The following is a 26,000-nucleotide window of genomic DNA, read 5'->3' as shown; positions in this document are numbered from 1 at the left end:
TTGAAAACCAAGAAACTGATACTGAAAGTGGTTCAGTGATTTAGCTTTAGTCATTCAGTTAATTTGAATAAAATAAGATTGAAATCTGGAATCTTGACTAAACTTCCTGGCTGGGTTGATTTTTTCCAAAACAGACTCTGTCTTACCAATGGCAATCACATGCCATGCACAGAGCATCATGAAAGACACATAACACATGCTAGGGTCCCATGATGGTTATATGCCATGTGCTAGCATTCCAAGATGATCACACATCATGAGCTAAAAGACCATGATGGTCACATGCCACACACTACCTGTCACACAGTAGTGCATCATGACAGTCATATGACATGTACAAAAGCATCATAACTCACATGTCACACCTTAGAGCACTATGTCAGTGCTTTAAGAGAAAAAAAATCTTTTCATCTGTCTTGGTGAAGTATAAACTTAGCAGGGAAGATAATACTCACTTTTTAAAATTTTTATTTATGATAAGATAGATCTTCTATATGTACAGCCACATATACTATTTCTACCCAAGTATAAAACATCAAAGTTCTAGGTTTTAAATAAATTATATCAATTTTGAAATCACAAGTAATTTTTGCCACACAATTTTAATATATATGTTTCCACAGACTTACTCAAAGTTTCTTTTTGCAGATTATAAGCAGAGAATATAAGAAATCTCCTATTAGTTGATTGCAGAATAAAAATATAATTATCATTCATTATCAAAATTCTCTAAAATCTACAGCCCAGGTCTAAAATAAATCATATATTTTTTGGTGATTAAAGACATTTAAACAAGACATAATTATATATGAGATATAATTACAGTTAAATAATTTCACATATAGTCATGCTAGATTCAATAATTATAACAATGAAACTTGTGAAATCTTAAAAGAACAAAACTTAATTTATTAGTGCTAGAATACCCTTATATTAAAATGTAAAAATGGATATATTACAAAGCTTGATAAGAGATGTACTCATTATATTGCTCATGTAATTGTAACCCCTCTGTATGGTATTTTCACATTAAAAAAAAATCTGCATTAATCAGGTTGTAAAAAAAGTGGCAATGTTTTTGAACCTCTAGCTTTTAAAATATAAATAAGGCTAGGTGTAGCTCAATGTGAGAGTACTTTCCTAGAATATTCAAGAGTAAAGCACTAACTATGCAATAGTAAAACCAACAATACACTTAGTTTCCAAATGACATTTAGTTAAATAAATAAGCCAAAAATGGAACCAGAAACTTTTAAACAGGGTATTGTTCTAAATATTAATGTTTTCATAATTTGTAAATGCCAATTTCCATATTAACAAACAGATCTCTACAATAGGAAGAGATACACTGTGTTCTAAAATTTCCATTCTAAATTTTCCACTGCATTTTAAAATTTCCCCGTATTAATCTAGTTATTTTCACTCTACCTCCCTCTAAAAACTGTCCCTGCTTTCACAAGAGAAGAAAATGGGAAATTGGGAAAGCTGAGTAAAGCCAGATAGGAGAAGATTGCATAAACAAGAGCAGGCAGGGAAAGTGAGAAAGAAGAGAAAGAGGCTATGGTCTGTAGCAGCAGAGACAGAACTTAGTAGTGAGGACACAGGTATCTCTCACATGTGACAGAAATATGAAATGTAAGGAAGTAATCTGAATGTGAGCAAGACAGAGATTTTTAGATCCCTCCATCCAGTCCTCAGTGTGCTATTCTCCATGCTGCTACTCTCCATACTTCCTTGAATTAGCCACTGCTCAGAAAAGACAGACACTGCATATGAGCTGGCTACAGACTACACATAGGTGTTGTTTCTGTAGCAATTAGTTGATAATTGGAAGAGAGGAAGCTTAAAATATTCTCTAGGAAAACAACTGTTGTAAGCCATCTTCAGAGTCTTTGCAGACTTCTTACTTCAATATCACTAGAAAAGGCTCATTGAGAATCACATTAGTTATATTCTACCCATCAAACAATTCATATAAACTTCAAGGCCATTAAAACGAATTTATCACCCTAAATCAATAAGGCTCAGAGACCAACGTTGACATTCTCCACTATAGCGATGGTCCCTATCTTGACAGCATGGATGGATGAACACACACACACACACTCTCTCTCTCTCTCTCACACACACACCTGTATAGAACTTGGTGTGTGTGTGTGTGTGTGTCTGTGTCTGTGTCTGTGTGTGCATGCACACATGCACCTGGGCACCAGCACTGGGGACTGAACTCAGGGCTGAGCACAGTCCCTTAGCTTTACTTTGTTTAATACAGGAGGTTGGCTGGGCACTGGTAGCTCTCTTGTATCTAATTGTAGCTATTCAGGAAGCTGAGATCTGAGGATCATAGTTCAAAATAAGCCTGGACCAAAAAATATGTGACTCTTATTTCCAATCAACTACTAAAAAGCTGTGGTTCAAGTAGTAGTGCACTAGTCTTAAAAAAGTGCTCAGCGAAAGTGCCCAGGCCCTTAATTCAAGACCCAGGACAGAAACAAAACTGGTCGTCTACCAATTGAACCATAGCTTCACATTTGCTATTTGGCTGGCCAACTAGATAAGTGTCTCACAGATTTGACTGCCTTGGCTTCAAACTGCACCCTCTTGAACGCTGAATTACAGGCTTGAGTCACAGTCACCTGGGTAACATGGACATTTCTATATAATACTGTTATATGAGAGCAAACAACAGCAAAGTAACTATCCAGGTTATAAATACAGGCCATTCAGAAGCAATACCCATTTTCAAATGCACTTAGTATAAATGAAATTAACTTGGGGGAGAGGGGATAAGGAAGGCAAAGGCCATGTGAGCAGTATAGCTGATGTTGGTTTAGAAAGAAGGTTTGCATTCTAAATACCCACTATAAATACCCACTATAAAAATTTTTAAAACTGGGGGTGGGGTGGGGGTGGGGAATGGGAAGGGATGGGTAAGGGAAACAAAGGAGGCAACAATGCTTGATAAGAAATGTACTCATTACTTTGCCCACATAATTGTAACCCCTCTGTATGGTATTTTCATAATAAAAATAATGATAAAAATGGCAATAAAAAAGTATATGTATGAGTCAAGCGGAAAAGGTCAGATAATGTGATGTCAGGAAAATGAACCCTTAGATATGTATTTTAATGTTTTTTTTCTTTCATGCATGTGTTTCTAATGCATTTATAAGATTATCTCTTTGTTGCTTTGTATGTCCCTCCCCCACAGTATAACCCCTGCTTTCACTATATTTGATGTCAGTATAACTTGTGGAGGAGATGGGAAAAAACCAGTTGTTTAAGGATACAGGTGGACCTGTTGCAACAATGAGAAGTACAAGTTGTCATGTCCAAAACCAGCTTTACAACGTCGGTGCGGGGGGAGGGGGGAATGGGGGGAAGGAGAAGGATTGGGATTGGTGGGGAGGGAGAGGCTGGGAAGGGAGGTGAAGGGTAAACCAAAGGAGGAGGCTGCAATGCTTGGTAAGAAATGTATGCATTATCCTGCCCATGTAATTGTAACCCTTCTGTACAGTATGTTCACAAATAAAATAAAATTAAATTAAAAAAAAAAAGAATAGTAAAAAAAAAAAATTTAAAAAGAAACATAAAGATAGGGCTTCCATAAGACTGGATCTAGCCATCTACTTATATATTTATCAATTCACCATGCATTTATGAAATTTTGTAAGTGTTAGGTATTACAAATCAATGATCAGCAGAAGTGACATTGTCTGATTTATGCCTTCATTAATATATAATGTAGCAAGAAAGAAATTCATCTCACAAATGTTTCATTACTATGTGGACAGTGACAAAATACTCTGTGATAAAAAATAAATGACAGAACTATCTAATTGTCAGTGTTTCATTCCTATAATCCTAGCTACATAGGAGACTAGGATATGAGGATTGTGATTCAATGCCAGCCTGGGCAGACATATATGTGAGATTCTTATCTCTGATTAACCAGCAAAAATCCCAAAGTGGAAATGTGACTCAAGTGCTAGAGCCTTGACTTCAAGTGAAAAAGCTAAAGACAGATAACAGGCCCTAAATTCCAGTCCCATGTCTGGCACAGACACAAAAAACATAACATGAGTATCAGGAAAAGTTTCCCTGAGAAGCTGGTCTTTGAGCTGGGATGACCCTTAAGTGTTTCAAATAAGAGCACACATATAAAAACACAGGGGCAGGTAAAACATGGTATTTTGGAATAACAGACTGGACTTAGCCCATTAAATATGTACTTAGGAGATAAGATTTCCGGGACTTTTGATAGGTTTTACTTGAAAGAAGTGGAAGTAATAGGAATTGACAGCAAAATCCCCATCATTTGTAACTGGAATGATTTATGTGATGTACATTGGCATATAAAATGGGGGAACGTTCAAAAAGCTGGAGAATAGCTATCTGCTTTTATTCTTGCTCATTAGAATTTGCACCTAAAGCTGTTATATAGGGGTACCTCAAAATTTAAATATTGTTTATCAGGGGACACAATCAAAAGAGGGAAATGAGAATGTGGAACATGGAGAAAATATTTTATACAGCATTATGTAAAATGGTGTTAGCATCTAGAATGTATAAAGAATCCTAAAACTCAATTACAATAACATCATCTGATAATGATATGGGAAAAGAGTTTGAGTAGATGTTTTCTAAAGAAGATATATAAATACCTAACAAGCCCTTAAGGAAATGAAACTTAAAATCATAATGCACTATCTCCTCACATCCATTATTGTGGTTACTATTTGGGAAAAAGAAAGTAAAAAAAAATTGTTCACAAGGATGCAGACACTAGAGGTCTTATGTACTATTAATACAACTGTAAAATGGTGTAGCTACTACAGAAAATGACATGAGTGTTTTTGTTTTTGTTTTTGCTGATCATGGGGCCTGAATTCTGGGCATAGGTGCTGTCCCTCAGCTCTTCAGCTCAAGGTTAGCGCTCTACTACTTGAGCCACAGCGCCACTTCTGGCGTTTCCTGCTTATGTGGTGCTGAGGAATTGAACCCAGAGCCTCATGCATGCGAGGCAAGCACTCTACCACTGAGCCACCTTCCCAGCCTGACATAAATGTTCTTAAAAAAATGAAAATTAATTCAATATCATCCAGTACTACCACTATAGAAAACATGGTGTCAAACTGATGTTATACATTCATGTGTATTATAATAACAATATCATTATAATAGACCCAAAGTGAAAGCAATTCAAAGGTCCATGTTTACAAGAATAAATGCACATATAAAGGAATACTATTTAGCCATAATAGGAACGGAAATTATCACACATGCTATAATATGTATAGGCTTTGAAAAGATTACACTAAGCTAAATAAGCCAGTCACAAAATAACTAATGTTGTAGGATCCCACTTACATGAAGTAAGAGGGCAAGTGTTTTCAAACATCTTCATTCTGAGTAGGCAAATTCAGAATAAAAAATGATGGTTGCTTATGGTTTGGGGGAAGGGCAGGTAGAGACCCGAGTAAATAGTTTCAACATTGCAAGAAGAAAAAATTCTGGAGATTGCCTTTTGAGAATGATGACACGGTGTTGAACTGTAAACTTAAAAAGAGTTAAGATGCTAATTTTATACTATGCATATTTTGGTATAAATGAAAACAAGATAGTTTGATAATTAAACATGGGAGGAAGGGTTTGGATTGGAAAATAGGTTCAGGAATCAGAACAATGGTTTTCTCATGGTGTTTTATATTTGTCTTCCGCTCTATCATCCCTGAAGTATGAGTTCAACATAGGAATCTGTTTTCATTTACGGAGATCAATTTAATATTCTGTAGTAAAAGCAGATATAGGAAATTTGTAACTGTAGCATTTGCAAGCTATATTATAGACAATACCAAAAATATACCTAGAGCTCAAAAAAATTTAAATCCCCCAATAACAGATGCTCAAACAAACAAGCACCACATTAACAAGTGTGCTAAAGAATTAAAAAGTGTCTTTTCTGGAGAGAAAATAAGAACACCCAAGAGACACATGAAGAAATGTTCAACATTTCTGGCCATAAAGAAATTCAAATCAAAACTACATTGAGATTCCACCTTACCCCAGTTAGAATGGCCTTTATCAAGGAAAGGAATAATAATAGATGCTGGCAGGGATGTGGCCAAAAGGGAACATTACTATCCTGTTGGTGGGAATGTAAACTGGTTCCACCACTCTGGAAAGCAGTGTGGAGGGTCCTTAAAAATTAAACATAGAATTCCCCTATGAACCAGCAATCTCACTCCTGGGCATTTATACAAATTATCACAAACAAGGCCACACTAAAACTAACAGCACAGCTATGCAGCATTATTTACCTTAGCTAAGATATGGAACCAACCAGATGCTCCTCTGTAGATGAATGGACCAAGAAGATGTGGTATATAAACACAATGGCATTGTATTCTTCCATGAGAAGGAATGGTATTGCCCCATTCATAAGGAAATGGAAAGACTTGGAAAAAAGTCATAGTATGTGAAGTAAGCCAGATCCAAAGAAACATAGGCTCCATGGTTTCCCTCATTTGTAATAATTAGTATATGTCTAGGATAGTCCTAGCAGAGATCTCAAAAGCTTAATAACTATGCACACATGACCATATAAAAAGTAGCTAATCAAAATGAACTCCAAAATCTGAAAATGAGAGGTTTAGTTTAGTTTAGTTTTTGTTTTTAATATACTATGTTCCCCCGACCTTTGGTTTATCCCCTATAGGTACCCTATATCTTGTACATATGCTTATCTGATTTGTGGAAGGGAAAAGATGTAACAAAATGGTGAGACAAAGGACACAGGGTGAACCAATGCAATAGCAATACTCACAAGACACTATGTTGGAAATGAACTTTACAACTTGGAGTTGGGGAAGTCCGGGGGGGGGGGGGGGGAGGGGGAGAAGGGGAGGGAAAGAGGGAGAAAATGAGGAAAGAGTAAAAAGGTTCACTAAGAAATGTACTCATTACCTCACTTATGTAATTGTAATCCCTCTGTACATCACCTTTACAATAATAATAAAATAAAGTAAATCTCTGTTAATGCAATCAATTCCAGCCCTTAATAGAAACGTCTAGCATAGACAGTGAAAACAATGAGTCTATTAATCAAGTATCTATTGATGCTGAAGAAAAAATCCATCATTTGGTCCATCGTATCCATCCATCCCAATCTCTAGGATCCTGCCTACCTTGCTTGCGCACATCCTCCACCGCAGCTACCAACTCTTCTTTGAGATCTTGACTCTCCTTCGCAATCTGCTCACCCTTTTCTAGGAAGTTCTGAGTGGCTTGCTCCACAGACGCAGCCAGAACATGGGCTTTCTTTGACCTCCCTTTCTTTTTACCAGATGGGCCTTTGTTGCTTGTGTTGACGAGTGTTGTCACCTTAATTATAAAAGGAAGAAAAAAAAAACAACTTTCAGACTACTCTGTAAAACTGCCTGGAATAATCTACTATGTTATCATTTCTATGAAATAAATATCAGATAGTCTTCATCATGTCCCCTTCAACAATCCTGTAGAATTATATGGAGTTGCATATACATAAACAACTATTATTTGTGCCTCAGGGAAAAGGCTTGTTACTAAAGTAGAAAGAGCAGTCTTGCCTGTATCCAGTTGACTTCAAATTGTAATTTCACAGATTGATAAATACAGTTCTCATCTCTTGGATGAGTGAGAAAATCAAAGCAAACTGTTTGGTTATTGTTGGAAATATCTGGGAATATTGGGGTGTCACATGAGAATAAGGGCACTTAAAAGGAACTCAGCAAGTAAACTAGGAAGTAAATTCAAAATTTATGTCTACATAAGGGCAAGTTAGTGACAAGAGGCCAAGTCAGCAAGGGGGTTGGGAAGGTGGTCCTCCCAGACTTTATCTCTAAAAGATACTGACGTTTGCTTTGATTGGTTAGAAGGTAAATTCACAATCTATTTATCAATGCATTCATTACCCATCAATCTCTCTCTCTATCCTTTGTTTGATGGGTCTATCTATCCACTTATCTCTTGAAGTAGTTGTACAAAGAAGTTACCATTCAAAAAATCAGTTTATGAGCATATTCATCTTGATTGATGCCACCTCTTTCATCATTCCCCTCTTCCATCCCAACTCAAGTCCTCCCCACTTTTTTCTTAATTTCTTAGGATATATATTGTATATCATAATGGCATCCTCCCTTTTCCCTCTTTTCCCCTTCTCTCTTTTTTCATCTACTCGTCTTTCTAAGATCATTCCACACACACACACATCTTTCAAGTGCCAATTTCCTGTTATTCATTTTGTTGGACTGCAAGTTAGTTTTTCAGGTTGACAATCTTGTACAATTGGCTAGATTGAAAGGGGTTAAAAGTTTATCTGAGCCAGCAACCAAAGGCAGGACACCTAGTCAAATGGGCATAAATAAAACAGTTCTTCTACTGCTGGATCTCTACCACTTGAGCCACAGCTCCAGCCCCTACAAAAACAATTCTTAGAACAGGATGTGGCTTCACTAAAATGGCTTCTTGTCACATGTTGGCTACTACCTTTAAAATAAAGTGCTTATATCAAACAACTACTTTCACAGAAAAGATTCTAACTCATAACTTAACCCTATTATCAAGTTAGGAAAAGCAATATCTAGTCTTGAGCCCAAGAAGACTGGGCAGAGGTGAGAAGTAATAAATGTTCAGATGCCAATGCACATTAGTTACTTCTTATAACTTTAAAAGAGTCTTGCTATATCTGATTTCATTTTATACAAGATGATTTTAAGGAGAACAATTATTCAGGATGATTTTTTCCCTTTTGCCAGATCTGGGGCTTGAACTCTGTGTCTGGGTGGTATCCCTGAAACGTGAACTTCTTTTTCTCAAGGCAAGTCCTCTATCACTTGGAGCCACAGCAGCACTTCTTTTTTCTTTTCTTTTCCTTTTTTTATTTTTTGAGTAGTTTATTGGAGATAAAAGTTTCGGGGACTTTTCTGCCCGGGCTGGTTTTGAACAACAATCCTCAGATCTCAGCCTCTTAAAGTACCTAGGATTATAGGCATGAGCCAGCAAGATCTGGCAAGATCAATTTTTTTAACTACCTAAAATTTCCAGAATCAAGTTAAATTTACATTTATTATCATTCATTCTAGTTATCATCATTTGAAATTCCAAATGCTTTATTTTAATATGATAAATGTTTAGAGACAATAACAAAGCTTTCAATATCTTTCAAGCAAGTTATTATATCCTACAAACTTTTGAACTTTTTTTTCAGATTGATTTTTTAAATTGTAAAGATACTGTACAGAGCAGTTACATGAGTAAGGTAATGAGTACATTTTCTATTCAGCACTGTTACCCCCTCCTTTGTTTTTCCCCTACTATCCCTTTCCTCTCCACCTCCCCAACTGCTCCCTCCTTCAAGTTGTAAAGTGCGTTTTATGACCATATAAGATGATGCTAAGCAAAATGAACCCCAAGATAGGGACACAAGAGGTTTTTCTTTGTTGCTATTGCTTTTAATGTACTCTGTGATTTTTTTTGTTGTTTCTTTTGTATATTCTTCCCCCATGGTATAACCCCTGTTGTCACTGTATTTGATTCTGTTGACATGAATCTTGTATATACATTTTTTTCTAATATGGGGAGGGGAAGGGAAACAACAAAATGCTGAAACAAGGATACAGGATGACCCATTGTAATAATGAGATGTACAAGGTACTATGTTGAAAACTTTTGAACTTTTATTATCTACTAATGAGAAGTTTGGAAAGGAAATGAATCCAGGTGGTCTGTATTGTCCAGCTGAAATTGCCAGTCTTTTTACCACTGGATTCTTAAATCAGCTTTATAAGACTGAGTTTTATAGTTTATTTTCATTGACATTTATCCTAGTTAGCTAATTGAATATGTTGTTTGAGATTATCAAGAAATCCAGTCCACAGAAAAAGTCCAAATCCTGAAGTTTCTAACATGTACTCCAAATCCCAGAGTAAGCAAAGCCATTAGTCAAAGTTCCAATTACTTTTATAGGGCAAGACCTAACATAAAACAAAAAATAAAGCATTGAAGAAATGTACTCTATGCTGATGAACATGGGCAGAACCACTACTTCAGTATGTTGGGAATTGCAGGATTCAAGTGTTTTTCTGAATTCTAAACAAATTCAGCAAGACAGCAAAAATGAAATAAAGATAAATAACTTTCAGATGTAAAACACTAGCCACAAAAGAAAGTGAAAATCATTAAAAAATTAGAGTACCAGATAATGATGATTTAAGTACAAAGTAAACATGTAATGAGAAATACTAGAAATACTCTCATCTACTCAGCCTCTTCCCCAATGAGGCAAACATTAGATGAATGGAAGTCTTCCCAGCAGCTGCTTTCCTGAAGTAAAGCTTCTGGTCCAGGAACGCCAGCTGCCCAGAGTAACCAATACCTGGAAACAAGAGCATTAGCACCCTAACTATCTACCCAGATACAGCCATTATCATGAACATACTAATTTCTGCTATACTCTTTTTATCAGCAGAAAACATTCTCTATTTAAACTTAGATGTGATTTGTTCTCATCGTATGCATAATTCATAAAAGTTTTGGTATCTAATTTTTAGACTTCTCAAATTAGAGAAAAACAGAAAGAAGAAGATATTAATTTCAGTTAGATTGAGAGTTTTAAGAAGAGGTACTGATCAGAAAGCTACCAAATAGCTAAATGGGTTCAATTTCTGCAGAGGAAAACAAATTTTACCTCTTCTCGTATCTCATGGTACATTACTATATTAAAAAAAAATTAGGTAATGGGTTTAATAAGAAGCCAGTGTAAGTTATCATGTATGTGGGAAAAATCATATAACATTACTAATAATTTTTAAAGTGATTATTTCTAAAAGAAGCCAAGCAATTTAATGCTCTTTTAGTGATCTCTCTCCTTTACTCACAGGGAGAAGACCATGAATCAAGACAAGAATAAAGAGAGAAAAGGATGGGCCTTTGTAACAGCTCATGTCAGCCAGTTTAAAACAGGCAATAATTGTCAACACTTTGTACTGCTAATCAGTGCTTCATTTGAGAACAAAGCCAATACGTTACTTAAAACAAATAGAGAAGAGACACAAATTATTGGAAAAGTAGACATTATCTTGTTCATAGAAATAAGATTCTCAGCACAATGCAGAAGAATTAAAAGGCAATTCCAATTACTCTAAGACCAAAGGGCAAGGAGGCTAAATGCTACATAACAATGAAAACCTAATAAAAAGCCTTAACTAATAAGATATGTAATGTTCAATATCCCACTCACATTAAGCATGAGGCAACACATCAAAGATAACTAGAAAACAACATGTAGAATAAATCAGCAAAAAAAGAAAAAATACAATAATTTGTTCACTTACTTTGCTCTTCTTATTACTTAAGTTACTAAGTTTTCAAAAAATTAGAGAAGGATTATTTAGGAACCTTGTTCCATGTTTGGACAGTATACCAAATGTTTGAATGGAAGTTACAGAATTAGGTAAGATTCATAAGTACTTAAAAAAATGAGGTCTAACTTGTGTAACTGAGGGTTCTCAATGCTGCTTTTATGCAAATTATTCCATTCAGTCCAATCCTACTACTAGGTAAACACATTCTCTCATCACCTTCTAAGTAAAGTAATTGTGATAGGCCAATGTAAAAAATAAAATTAATTGCATATAAAACAAAGTTCTGGCCATCTACAATAGTATGCATCTTCCATTTTCCCTGCGTAATTTATTGAGGAGCAAGTTCAGCTCAGAGAAAACCCTAGAAAAGAAAAGAAAAATCCTTAAATTCACATGGTTCAAACATACTAATGGCTAAATCATTCTTGTGCTCTATAAAGCAGGATAGCTTAGTCATCTCTTTTTAACCTTCCAGATTAAGGGAATGTTAAAGAATAGTGATCTTAGAACATACTTATGCTCCACATTTATCTCATGACACAGATTATATATATTCTATTGACTTCCTTGTCTTTCAGTAGTAATACCTTGCTATCTCAATGTATTAATACACTTTTCAATGTTAGTGAAATATTAGCCAACTACTTTATCTTTCCTCCTGCAATGATATCTGATACATGCAAAGTTCTCAACCTAAATGAACATGTCAGGGCTATTAATACCAGTTGATACTTGGAAAACAACAAAAACTTTTAAAAATTCTTATAACTAACCAAATTATTTTCTCAACATTCCCATACTTACAGTATGCATCCAAAAACAGCAAAGAAAGTTGTTGCCCAATCATTAAGAAGAGAAATCATAAAAATACTGAGTTTTTAATAAAGACAATTATTCATTCCAAGGATTCATTCTCCTCCTCTAAAGAAATAAAGCTAATACTATTAGAATTATAAGAAAATAACCATGTGGCAGTGGAACAGACCTTTCAGTCATAGCTCCTCAGAGATCAGAGGGACTATCTTAAATGTCAGCCCGGACAAATGGCAAGACACTATCTCAACAATAACAAAATCAGTAAGGGTGTGGGTATGGTTCTAGTAGGAATATGTTTCATACTTGCTTAGAAAATATGAAACCCTGAGTTCAAATCTCCTTATCACCAAAAATTCCCAACAATCATCCATGGAAATGAACAGCAGTATGGGAATGTAGATGGAATCCCTGAGTGGCTGTGTTGGACAGGTCAAAGCAGAAAGACCACATTCTGATCAAAGACAAGTAATGTAGAGGAGTTTATCTGAGAGGTTAAAACCCATACAATCACTAGGTAAATGGCATTCTCAGACTTTTTGTCTAGCGCAGCTTTCAAGCAGTGTTTAAAGAGTTGGTTTATTTTGTGGAAATCCCTGGTACATCCCCTCTTCCTCCAACCAGGAAACCTGATTCTCAGTTTTCACACACATACTGTCCTCTTCTATCAATTTGCAAGTACAATTATTTATAGTATTTAAAAAAAAGAAAATGAAAATTCCTAGCAAGAGTGATGAGGGGCAATAGCATTAAAATTGACACATATAATGCCAAAGCATTAGGTGATCACTCTTACTTGAGAACAGTCTAACCTATGAAGAACACAGAAGTAAAGTTGGATAGATTTGTTGGAACAGGCCTTGAAAAGTTCTGAGGTCCATTTCCTTTAAAGAGAAAAGCATTTCAGTGTTCATTCTTTTTTCTATTGATGCTTTAGCCCATGGAACTTTTAATTATTCTCATTACTTCCTGAATAAGATTCCTGTTTAACTGATCTTGAACTAAGATTATTAATAAATTACCAAACACAAGTTGTTTTAAATCATGTCATACAACTTTGTCACATTTAGTGCTGCTAACTCCACTTCCTCCTGGAAAAAATGTCCTGGTTGATTTTCCTGGTAACAGATTTTTTGTATTTCTAAATATTTCTAAAATATATGTAGTAGCACATGTGTATTTAGAGGAGGAGGATAAATTCTTGGATTTATTAGTTGTCTTCATTAAAAACTCAATATATTATTATTTCTCTTCTCCATAATTGGTCAACAAATTTCTTTGTTGTTTGTGGATGTAAACTGTTAGTATGGGAAGGATTTGGTTAGTTATAAGAGTTTTTGTAATGTTTTGGCTGTTTTCTTACTATTGATACAAATAGAAATATATTTAGAAATAGAAAACTTCTAGAAAATATTTTCAAATATATGTATATCCCATCATCTACATTTTCTTCTCTTTGTATCAATCTTTGTGTCTCTCCCTCCTATACCTAGAAGGGTTTACTGCTACCATCACACCATTGTTTTGTTCCAGGCTGAAACACACTGCTCAGCATATACTACCATGCTGAGATTAGATCCATTTTTCTTGCAAATGACGGTAATGCAGAAGCCAATGTCATTTCTTTGGTCTTCCTTGAAATGTGTTTTATTGCAAGATTATTTTTGTATCTGACTATGACTTTTCTACTTATCAGTTTTCTGCTCCTAGGAAAGAAAACCTCAATATACATGGAATAGTTCTTTTTCTAGAACATTAATAGGCCATGGGCCTTGCTTTCCAAACCAGTCATATCTGCCTGAAACCAGAAACCATTTAATTTAGCTAAGCTTGACCTGTGGGGCAGTTAATTGAAATTTTTAGCACTATGATATTTCAAATGAGCTCTGGAGCACAAATACCAATTGCCTGAACTAGCTGTAAATATAGGCTATCAGGTCTCACACCAGATCTCCTAATAACTGGTTATTCATATGTACATTAAAAGTTGAGATGCACAGGATTCTAACCTAATGACTTCACAACTTTATCTTGGCCCAAATTCACTTATTCATATCCTGTTTTTGCCCTTATTCCCTGAGTTTTTGACCAGGTAGGTATGGGCTGAGCCATTTGGTATTCATCCTATAAAATAATGAGGATTATGCATGTTACACTCACTTGCTTCCTTGGAAGTTTAGTTCAGCTGAATATTACAAAGGAGGGATAGAGAGCATGACTTTAGCATACATTCTTCCTCTTACTTTATGCCATAACAAGTTCCATATCACAAGGCAGAATATCTTGATACATTTATCAACTTGTTATTGATGAATTGGTCATCTTCTCTACTAAACAATCATAAGAAATTTGGAAAAGTAAAATCAGGTTAATATAAATGCAGCAAATCAAGTCATTCTTTTGAGTTTTTCCAGAAAGCAGTACAATGAAAGAAAATATAGCACTGAAAATAGAAATATATTGTGCATCGTTTTGCTAGATGCCTAAAAGCTCCTGCAATTTGCAAATAGAATTATAACTTTTCATGTGTTCCCCTGTTGTATGGTCCTGAAACATCTCGTTCTCGTGGTTACTCAGTTAACATGAGAGAAAACTTCCATTATAAGCCAAGATACATTCCAGATGAAAATATGAAAACAAAATTATCAAATAAAATAAAGTAGGATGGAGTTAAATCTTGAAATGGTTATAGATTTGATAATATTAAGCCTTTAGGAAGAAAATCAGACTTACTGACCATTAAAAAAGTAGCAGCCAAGTAGGAAATCAAATGATGTTTTCCTTCAATTATTCTTCTTTAGAAACCAGATATTTATTAATTATACACTAAGCACAACAATGGCATGTAACTTTCCATTTTAAAACATATACAAAAATATATTCTTATGTTACAAATAGTTCTGTTAGAAATTATTTTCTACAGGAGAAAATATGAGATTTAAGGAACTCATATGTTATCCCATATGGGACAGAAAAAGAGGATAGAAAAGACTAGTTCTGAAGCAAAAAATGGTAATATAATGGACTTTGTGTATTCAGTCTCACTAACAACTAAAGCAGTATTTTCCTATCACAGAAAAATTGTACTGCTGTGTTTTCGTGAGCTGGTCATTCCTTGATTACAACTATTATCCCTTTATTTATTTATTTTGTCGATCGTGGGGCCTGAACTCTGGGCTTGGGCACTGTCCCTCAGCTCTTCAGCTCAAGGCTAGTGCTCTACCACTTGAGCCACAGCGCCACTTCGGGACATCCCTTCAAAGAAAGAAATAAACCACAAAAGTCCAAAAGACAAGCTTTCTCACTCAGTAACATTGATATGTTTTATCTTGAACAAATAAAGACTCAGACATTAACCATTAAACCAAACATTCTATTGTTGAGAGTTGACATTATTGATGACAAAGATGACTAGTCATACCTATACTAAAAAATTTCTAGGTAAACTTTTTGTGCCTACAAATTATAGCAAAGATACCCAAGACACTGGATTATCCCACTTTTCTTGCAAGTGAAAAGTAATTCAAAATTTTTTCTAGGTTGTATTTCAATAATGTTTACAAGAGACTATCAAGAAGGGACATTTTTTTTAGCCACATGCTTTTTAGAACAAACCTAACTTGCCCTAGAAAATGCCAAAGTAGCTTTTTATCTCACTTCTTATTAAGGTACGATATTTCATATTTAAATAGCACCATAGGGTGCTCCAGTTCTTATAACCATTAGATAACATAGCTTAAACAAAGATTTGTCTGCAAGGAACAACATTCAGCTGTGCTTGAAGGCTCTTCAGTCCATCTTTACTTCTTCACCTATTACAAATTCCAGACCACTCTAAATTAAAGCAAACAGGAAGTCAGAAATATACATTCTTACCCAATATATAAATACCCAAGTAATGAACATACTAACATCGTATGATGTAATGTTTATATTCATACATGCACACACACACACACACACACACACACATATATATATATATATATATATATATATATATCTCAATGTATCCATACACATAATCTATATAAGTATCAAGTTAGAACTACCGTTACTTACTATGAGGTACAATTAATTTTCCTTTAGTTTTTATTAGCAATTAGTTATTATTGTGTTTCATAATGACCTTTTTATATTTGTATATTACATAACCTAGTATGTGCCTCTTATATCAATGGAGCAATTACAGTTAGCTCACTTTAACAGAGAGCTCACTACATGTACTCTAGGATTACTGATGAGAAAATTTTCCTTACATTATACCCAATCATTTCTGTGTGATTTCAGTTCCAAAAATATTGCTGCTTCTTAAAAACTGGCTTAATTTTATCTTTTGAACATTAACTTTTTAATAAGTTAATGACCCCTGACAATGACTCAAAAAAGATTTATTCTAAATTTGTACTCCCTGTTAGGCTGTATATTGTAAGCTATTGCAAGTAGAGCACAACTCTGCATGGCATTTTTTGCTTTCTATACTGAATACTGAAAGCCCTGTAACCAATGGTAATTATCTGGGTATGTAAACATGTTTAAATAGAGCTCTTTATATTAATATTAAGCAAACACTGGGGAGATCAAATTGTACTTCAAGGTTACCATAGTTGCAATGCTAGGCAACAGGCACTTTCAACTCATTTTAATCATTTTAATCTATGAGACATTTTAACCTATGTAGTTCAGTGTAGACTATAGTATCATTATATTGAACACAAATATAATTCTATATATTCACCAAATGGCAACTGTTTCGAACCAGGGATAGAAAATTAGTATGAAGGCATTTTTCTTTTTTAAAATCCTAAATATTTTAACCCTTGTGAGGAAATTGATACTGATTAGAATGTCCCAAAAATTAAAGCAAGATTCAACTTTACTCATAATTCATGAGTTTGCATTTTCAAAGTTAAAGCCAAATGAAAGAAAATAAAAACTAGACAGTTCCAAAGAAGAAAAGAAACAAATCTAAACCCAGAGAAAACAAAATCTTTTCTAGCAATGCTGTTAAAGAATTTGGTTGACCCAACTCCCAATCTCTTAGAATTCATCATCTTTTACTACAACCTTTGATTGACAGAAGCATATAGTTTGTTATTTCCCCTTATTAACGTTAGTGGGTTCCAACAGAGATAACAAGACTCTGCAGGGAATAGAAAGCAATCAGTGGAATGAACCAAAAAATATATCAGGTCTCTAAATTATTTTTTGTCTAAAAATTTGAGATAGCAATCCTAACAAACATTAGCACTGCCATCCCTAATTTAGTCAGTCACATTTCACATACAATAAATGAATATGTAAAGGTAAGGATAAGAATCATACATCAAAAGAATTGGCAATGGTTACCTAATACTTGAATGTTATTGCCTAACTATAAAAGTTTAAGAATTATAGCATCTGACTTTCAAACACACACACACACACACACAAACACACGTATGCATGTGCGCACACACACACATACACATATACAGACCACAAAATGGAAAGATATTTAAAATGACTCATATCCAGGAAACTAGGGCCTAATGAAACTAGTGAAAATATAACTAGATATTAACTGTAATAGAATAATAGCTGACACCCTCTACTCCAAACACAAACTCTTTGTCATCCTTTTTTACAAGGCAAAATGTGACCCACAATAAGCAGAGCTGAGAAGCTGAAATGAGTTTTCACTTCCATTATCACTAACAAAAGATCCTGTCACACTTTAATTGAAATGTTACTCACTGGTGGTCTATAGCAATTGCACTGAAAGAAAGAATTTAAAACACAAACATCTGCCCTGTATTTATACACTGCTTTGTTGAATGGAAAAACCTTTGTACAACTAATGAAAGATAATAAAAATATATTAAATAAAACAAAACAGCCACAAACATATGGAAAATTTGGCCATTTTAATTATATGTTTATTTAGTTTCAGTGCGTAGTAAGCTTATTTGTTATGTTTATTACTAGTAGAGAAAACTCCTATAGTCACCAAACTCATTTTTTTGGCACACGGCTCATTTGGAGTTGATGTAGTCAACTGAATAGAAGGTGTAGATAGAGATATTTGCTCTTCTCAAATTGGCCCATAAAAAACTGGTCCCCCTCTTCCTTCCTTAAGTTGTGAGTTTCAGAAACCAAAAGTTGAAGATCATGAAACCACATGACTGTGGGCTGGGAAGGTGGCTTAGTGGTAGAGCTTGCCTTGCATGCATGAGGCCCTGGGTTCTATTCCTCACCACACATAAGCAGAAAAAACCAGAAGTTGGGCTGTGGCTCAAGTGGTAGAGTGCTAGCCTTGAGCTGAAGAGCTGAGGGACAGTGCCCAGGCCCAGAGTTCAGGCCCCAAACTGCCAAAGAAAAAAAAAATAAAGAAAGAAAAAGAAAAAGGAAAAAGAAAGAAACTGACTGCTAGATTGGAAAGACCCATTTGGGTATGACACGATATGAAGCCAGCTATTTTGTTCAGACACAGAGATTAAGAAGGCTTGGGGCATTTAAATAAATTGACTCCATTAATCTTCCTCTATACCTAAATAGGACCAACACATTTTATAAAATATATGTAAAAAAAATTCACAGAAATGGTGGGACAAAGGGTGAACCAATCCAACAGTGATACTAGACATTAGTTTGGAAATGAACTTTACAACTTGGGTGGTGGTTGTGGTGGGGAATCAGGGGAAGGGCAAGCAAGAGAAAATGAGGAAGGGGTAATACTGTTCAAAGGAAATGTGTTCTTTATTACTTATGTTAATCTAAACCCTCTGTATAGCACTTTACAATAAGAGAAAATAGGGCTGGGAAGGTGGCTCAGTGGTAGAGCGCTTGCCTTGCATGCATGAGGCCCTGGGTTCAATTCCTCAGCACCACATAAGCAGAAAAAAAAAAGCCAGAAGTGGCACTGTGGCTCAGGTGGTAGAGCGCTAGCCTTGAGCTGAAGAGTTGAGGAACAGCATCCAGGCCCAGAGTTCAGGCCCCATGACCAGACTGCCCCCCCCAAGAAAAGAAAAAAAAGTCCAAGGATTCATTATAACTAAAGTTATAGGCACACAAAGGCTTTGTTTAATGTAAATTACAGGAAGGAGAAAATGAATAAATAATTTTTATTTGATAAGGTGATCTTCATATCCCAACTTTCCTGCTGAGGAATTTCTTTTAATTATTTTAAGACATCAGGTATGAATAAGAAATTAATACTCTGCTTTATTGATTCTGAATCACCTGAGTTTCTTTGTCTTTTATTTTATTATTAATTTAAGATTGGCATGATTTAAAATAACATCATTTTCATCTTATCAGGATGTGTTTAATTTTTAGCTTACTTTAATTTTCACTAAAAATATTTCTAAGTTTTAAATCCTCCTTAGATTTAAACAATTACTACCTCATAGTACAATGAAATGAGTGTATTGTCCCTATTCTTTAGATAAGTACATTTAAGCATTGAAAATTTTGTCTTTCAGAGGGTCTAAATCTTGTCAAAGTATAGTCCTTCCAGTTTAATTTATCTGACGTGTGTAGTATAATTTCTTCAATAACAGGAAATATGTATTCATCTAATTTTTATATACTATAGAAACTTCTAGAAATGAAGACAACTGGTTTTGATATTTTTTAAATTTTATTTTATTGTAAAGATGTGGTACAGAGGGGTTACAGTTACATGAGTAAGGTAATGATTATATTTCTTGTCTAGCATCTTTTGCCCACTCCTTTGTTATTTCCCACTATCCATTCCCTCCCTCACCTCCCTCACTCCTTCCCCCGGCCCTGAAGTTGTAAAGTTCATTTCCAACCCAGTGTCTTTTATCATTGTTGCAATGGGTCCTCCTGTGTCCTTGTTTCAACACTTAATTAATCCCCTTCCCTTTCCCAAATTAGATAAATGTATATACAAGATGCAAGGTACCAAAATCAAGTACAGTGACAGTAGGGTGCAAGGAAAACTACTATTGCAGCAAGATTTCATTAGTATATGCATCATATACCCCATTTTTAAGGATTCTCTTGTTTCTCAAAGCCGTACAATTACATCTACTGACATTTTCTAATTTTGATATGTAGGTGTACAATATTGTTTTCCCATTAAGCTACAAACTGTTGGTAAAATGCCAATGACTTCAGCAAAGACCATGCTGACATTTTAGTGCAGGGGCAGCTTTATAGAGAGAACACCAGCTTTCCACTTGCATGCATTTCTGTGTTGTCAAGCTGTGCTCCTTAAGCATTACTTCTTAGAACAATTCTGGAGAAATGTTGATGAAATAAAGTGAAAAATGAGAAAGTTATAATTATGCTCGACAAGATTTGTCTTGTGAATTTTCATATGGACAATTCATAAAAATGGCAGCTCATTTTCTATTTCAGGATATCATTTCTCTTTAAAAGCATTGTTAATATTTTTGAAATTTAGCCTGAGTTCTGAATGATCGATTCTGATGGACCCAATGTTATGGTGAAATGTCAGTAAAAGCAAACCGTGTGGAATACAGAATAAAGACTTCAGAGTCAACCATTGCCCATCTGGGTGAGAAGTGAATCTGTCACTTCTCAGTTTCCTGTTTTTAAAATGAGAAAGATAACGTAATTCATGGGATGGTTATAATTTCAACATGAGAGGTTTTTAAAGCACAAAGCCCTTTTACTAAAGATACCTACAATACTAGACACACAACCATAACAAAAAATAGATTTTTGACCTGTAGTGAAAACAATAAACAAGGCAATAAAAAGACAACACACAATTGAAATTCAAATCCAGCCAGTTGTTAGTAGGTTGAAGAAGGGTGATATTCTTTTTTTGTTGTTGTTGTTGGCTGTCGTGGGGCTTGAACTCTGGGCCTGGGTGCTGTCCCTCAGCTCTTCAGCTTAAGGCTAGTGCACTACTACTGAGCCACAGCACCAATTCCAGTTTTCTGGTGGTTTTTTGGAGACAAGAGTCTCTTGCCTGGGCTGGCTTTGAACCACGATTCTCAGATCTCAGCCTCCTGAGTAGCTAGGATTACAGGCATGAGCCACCAGCACCCGGCGGGTGATGTTCTTGAACCTTACAGTTTCAGATAAAAATTAAAAAGATAGTTCTAAGTTACTTTAAACCCTAATAATAGTTCTGCATGCTAACTTAATAAAATTTTTGCCTTCTGGCTCATGATGGTAAGTTTTATATACAAACATCTGAAACCGGTGTTCAGTTAGAGATGAAAATAAATGAGAGTATTAATTTAGCAATGAATTTTCTTATGCAGAAGTTAAGAGGCTAACAAAGGAATACCAAAGATTTCCCTTCTTAAAAATTTTCAATGTGGGGCTGGGAAGGTGGCTCAGTGGTAGAATGCTTGCCTTGCATGCATGAGGCCCTGGGTTGGATTCCTGAGCACCACATAAGTAGAAAAAGCCGGACGTGGGGCTGAGGCTTAAATGGTAGAGCACTAGTCTACAGTTGAAGATCTGGGGGACAGCGCCCAGGCCTAGAGTTCAGGCCCAGAGTTCAGGCCCCATGACCGAGAAAAAGAAATTTAAAACCAAAACAAAAACAAATTTTCAATGTGATTCAAGTGTCTCAGCTGAAATTTAGGAAGAATCTTGCAGATTTAAGGGCTATTATTCATTTTATGCACTATTTTATAGAAGCACTCAACACAAGTACTGGTTATCTTTAGACAAGCACCTTATTTTTTTCTGAGACTCTTTTTGTTTGTTTGTTGTTTTTTGGTCCGGTTGTGGGCTACTTCTGGCTTTTTTTCCCTTTTTGCTTATGTGGTGCTGAGGAATTGAACCCAGGGTCTCATGTATGCAAGGCAAGTGCTCTACCACTGAGCCACCTTCCCAGCCCCAGAGCACCTTATTTTTTCATAATATTCTATAAGTTTTTATATAAACTGGATATAACTAGATAGTACTGTTAAGTGAGCTTAATTGCAAAGTCTAATCTCTGCTATAAGCAAGGCAACTCACATGTATTTTCTTTACATCTTTCATACAGAATAGTTCAAATTTTCAGTTTGAAGTTGTATTTTTAGCAATGTGAACTTTGGGCTTTGCTAAACCAGGAAGTCTTAGGCAGGTGTTTAATTGGGCTAATTAAGCAATTTGTAGTCACTTCCGGTTTTTTCATTTGCTCTTTGTGAATGCAGATAAGCAACACAGCTGATTGTCTAATTAGAATATTTAAAACAAACTCATTTTTATAGTGAAAAGAATTAAAAAAACATTCACAATCACAATCAAAATATAACACAAGGTCTGAAGTCTTAAGTATTCTTATTCTAGCCATTATTTTATGTATACATATATTCATATGTATACATGTATATATACATGTCAACCTATTCTATTTATAGAAAGGCATAGATTGATTTACACACAATACATATTCATATGTACTATTTATAATACAGAATATAAATGTATGCATGTCTATATGCATATGTATAATATACAGAGCCCCTTCTGTAGACTTGAACATGACATGATGTTTATCTCTATGTTTTCTAATTAACAGGATTATATTACTCTAGTGTGAAAACAACAATTACAACTGTTTATTTGTCCTTTATAATGAAAATTACTTTAGGGATAAAGATATTCTTGTGAAAGTGAAGACTGCTGGCTAACTTTGACATAGCCCTTGCATCTAAGCCTGGAGTAGGACAATATCACCTCCTTAATCTCACAGTCTATGGACTCACAGATCCCCTAGATTATGGAAGGATGCCTCTGTAGCAGGATTCACAAGCATTTCCTAGCAACAGCAGTGACCTTTTGTCACTCACTCTCTGTGCTTTGAAAACTTCCTCTCAGACTGACAGAGCATCTCTCAGGGAGTATAGGATAAAGATCTGTGGTAAACCTATGGGTAAGAGAGGATAAGAACATTAAGGTGAGGAGGAGAATGCTTCCTCACAGTGCACTGACAATTTAAAAGTAGTGAATGAAGATGTGAACAAAAAATAGATAAGAGATGTCAAAATTTTATAGAAAGTAGATGGTTAGATAATATTCATGAAAAAGTATAGTTATTAGATTTAAGAAGAATCTCTCAGACCTCATCTAATTCTAAGTATTATGATACCTAATTATCATTAACATTAGAATATTACAAAAGTGTAACTGACTATTAGCTGTCCATATGTCCAAGAATAGTCTTAGAGAACCTGCTTCGCACAGGTATTTTTTTTTTTTTGTCTGTCGTGGGTCTTGAACTCTGGGCTTGGGCCCTGTCCCTCAGCTCTTCAGTTCAAGGCTAGCGCTCTACCGCTTGAGCCACAGTGCCACTTCCAGTTTTCTGGTGGTTAATTGGAGATGAGTCTCAAGGCCTTTCTTGCTCAGGCTGGTTTGAACCATGATCCTCAGATCTCAGCCTCCTGAGTACCTAGGATTACAGGCGTGAGCCACCAGTGCCCGGCTTCAGCAAAAGTACTTTAAGCAGTGACATCAGATTTATGCAAAAGAGAAATAATGTAAAAAGATTTTAGCCTAAATTTGTAAAAAAAATTAGTAGCATTTTCCAGGACTTGTAGCTAGATATGACTTTTTCTACAAAATATTATCCTGATCATTCTTTGCTTTAGGTTTAAAAAGCAAGATGGATTGAGACTTTAGGTAGAGATATTGGTTTCATAACATAAACACATAAAAATCATATAAAGTGAGAATTATAGAATGATAAATCTGGAGGAAACATATCAATGCAATTGGGATTACAAATTCTAGTTACAATGAAAGTATATGTAGCTCACTTTCTATAAAACGTACATTATATGCAATCAAAGTGTCTGGAAAAAGCTTTTCATGTTCCATTCTATCTTCTACATACTACAATAAAGTGTTGTGTAGCAGGAGAAAGGGAGAACCAGTGCCAACACAATAAATCATTAAAACAAGGAAGCACTTAGACATATCTACAAAAGTACATAGAACATCAATCTTTAAGCTCTCCATTATACTTTTCCTGTAACTTTTCCTCTAAGTATACTTCTTGTCACAATATGTACAGGCATGATCAACCAGACCCTGTGACATCTGAAAAGAGAGTAAATTAGAGAATTAAAAAGTTAATAGGAGAATCTGCTATCATCTTATTATAACAGCTCAGACTCCTACATAAGAGTTACACCTTTATGTAACACAAAAATGTAGTTATTTATTAAGTGTCAAGAACTTTTCAGGAAATGAACAGTTGATGGAAAGATGTTTGCTAAAGAACATGTGCCTATTTGGATCATAATAACCTCATTTGATCAAAGTAAGATGTCAGTCCAGCTATAGTGACTTATATCTTATTCCTACGACTCAAGAGGTTGAGATCTGGAAACATCTCAGTTGGAAGTCACTCTGGGAAGAAAAGCTTGAGAGAGTTCTTCTCCAAAATGTCCAACAGAAATGAGGCTAGCAGCAAGGCTTATGGGACAGAGCTACTACAGAACAAGCGAAAAAGTGCAGGGCTAAGTTCAAATCACATTGCCACTGACAAAAGAAAATGAGTAAGACATTAACACCCCAACAGTGTATATCCCATGTTTAATTGTTCAGCAGGTACAACTCAACTAATATATCAAAATTTTATCAAAATAAAATGAATAAAATAAAATAAAATTCTACTTTTGTAGAATTGTTCAAGTTCACAGAAGGTAAAGCAGCACAATTATTCAAAAATAACAGAACTCTAAAACGTGACCATAATCTGTCACAAATTGAAGGTTTACCCTCAGCAGCTAGTTTTTCAGTACTTAAACAACTAATGAACACAACTTGTAAACAAGTATTCTATAGAAAGTGAGTTTCCCTCAGTAGGAAATGTGTGAAGCCCTAGGATGTGTGAAGCTGTGGGACTTATTCCATGTACATTGAAGGAATGATTCTTGGGATGACAATGAACATATCCAGGTACACAAAATACATTGTCCCTAACATCCCCAGGAAATTATAGTTAACTAATAAGGGTAAGAAAAATTATAAAAGCAAACAAGAATAAATATTGAACAAGAGTTCTAGTGTGTTAAAGGAAACAATATCCTTGGGACAGAATGAAAAAGGGCAGGAATAAACAGCAAGGAATGAGTTTAATTATTTTCTGAGATGAAAACTTCAGTGAGATCTTTATATGTTACTCCCTGTGAAGCTTCCTTACTACATTGTTAAATTACTAACCATATGAGACCTGGGTCAATGCATCAGCCAATTTTCTGTTCATGGAAATCCATGCACACTTGTGGTGATCCTTATAGAACATTCCCACACACCCCACCCCAAACAAACCCACCAAGGCTTGCATGTGAGACAATAAAACTACTCCTACTCCCTCACATCTGGCTCATTCTAGTAGGTGACTTACCATGCAAATCACATACTCTGCCATCTTATAGTTGTGAGTCCAAACGTATCTTGCTCATCATTATACGAATATCAGCTTTAAAGAGAATATGATACTAGCGAGTATTCAAAAATGTAAGTTGAATAAAGAATGATAGCAATACATAATCCTATTAAATATTTATGCCATTTTCTTTATAGAATATTGAATCAAATTCAGATAAAAATTGCTAGAAGACAAAGGGTACAGAAATCTGGGGAAGGGAAAGATAATCACAGAAATGGTGGATCTAAGGGTGAACCAATTCAACTGTGACACTTGCTTGGCCCTAGGTTGGAAATGAATTTTACAACTTGAGGAGGAAGGGTGTGGAGGGGGTGGGCAAAGTGGGAGAAAATGAAGGAGTGGGTGACATTGTTCAAAAAGAACTGAACTAATTACCTTATCTATGTAACTATAACCCCCTCTATACA

At 35.1% G+C, this 26,000-nt stretch overlaps 1 protein-coding gene across 5 annotated transcripts in view; it reads right to left on the bottom strand.

Annotated features, from left to right (window-relative positions):
- Window positions 1-26,000, bottom strand: part of Ctnna2 (catenin alpha 2) — a 1,105,512-nt gene that overhangs the window by 862,080 nt on the left and 217,432 nt on the right. For all 5 annotated transcript variants that reach the window (XM_042690427.1, XM_042690430.1, XM_042690428.1 and 2 more), the window contains one exon: window positions 7,188-7,383. In XM_042690427.1, the coding sequence (XP_042546361.1) occupies window positions 7,188-7,383 (196 nt within the window). The remainder of the gene's footprint in view (window positions 1-7,187; window positions 7,384-26,000) is intronic.

The sequence above is a fragment of the Dipodomys spectabilis genome, unplaced genomic scaffold (assembly GCF_019054845.1).
Source record: "Dipodomys spectabilis isolate Male_0828 unplaced genomic scaffold, ASM1905484v1 ptg000137l, whole genome shotgun sequence".
In the NCBI taxonomy this organism is placed as follows: Eukaryota; Metazoa; Chordata; class Mammalia; order Rodentia; family Heteromyidae; genus Dipodomys; species Dipodomys spectabilis.
This window is presented reverse-complemented; position numbering and strand designations above follow the sequence as displayed.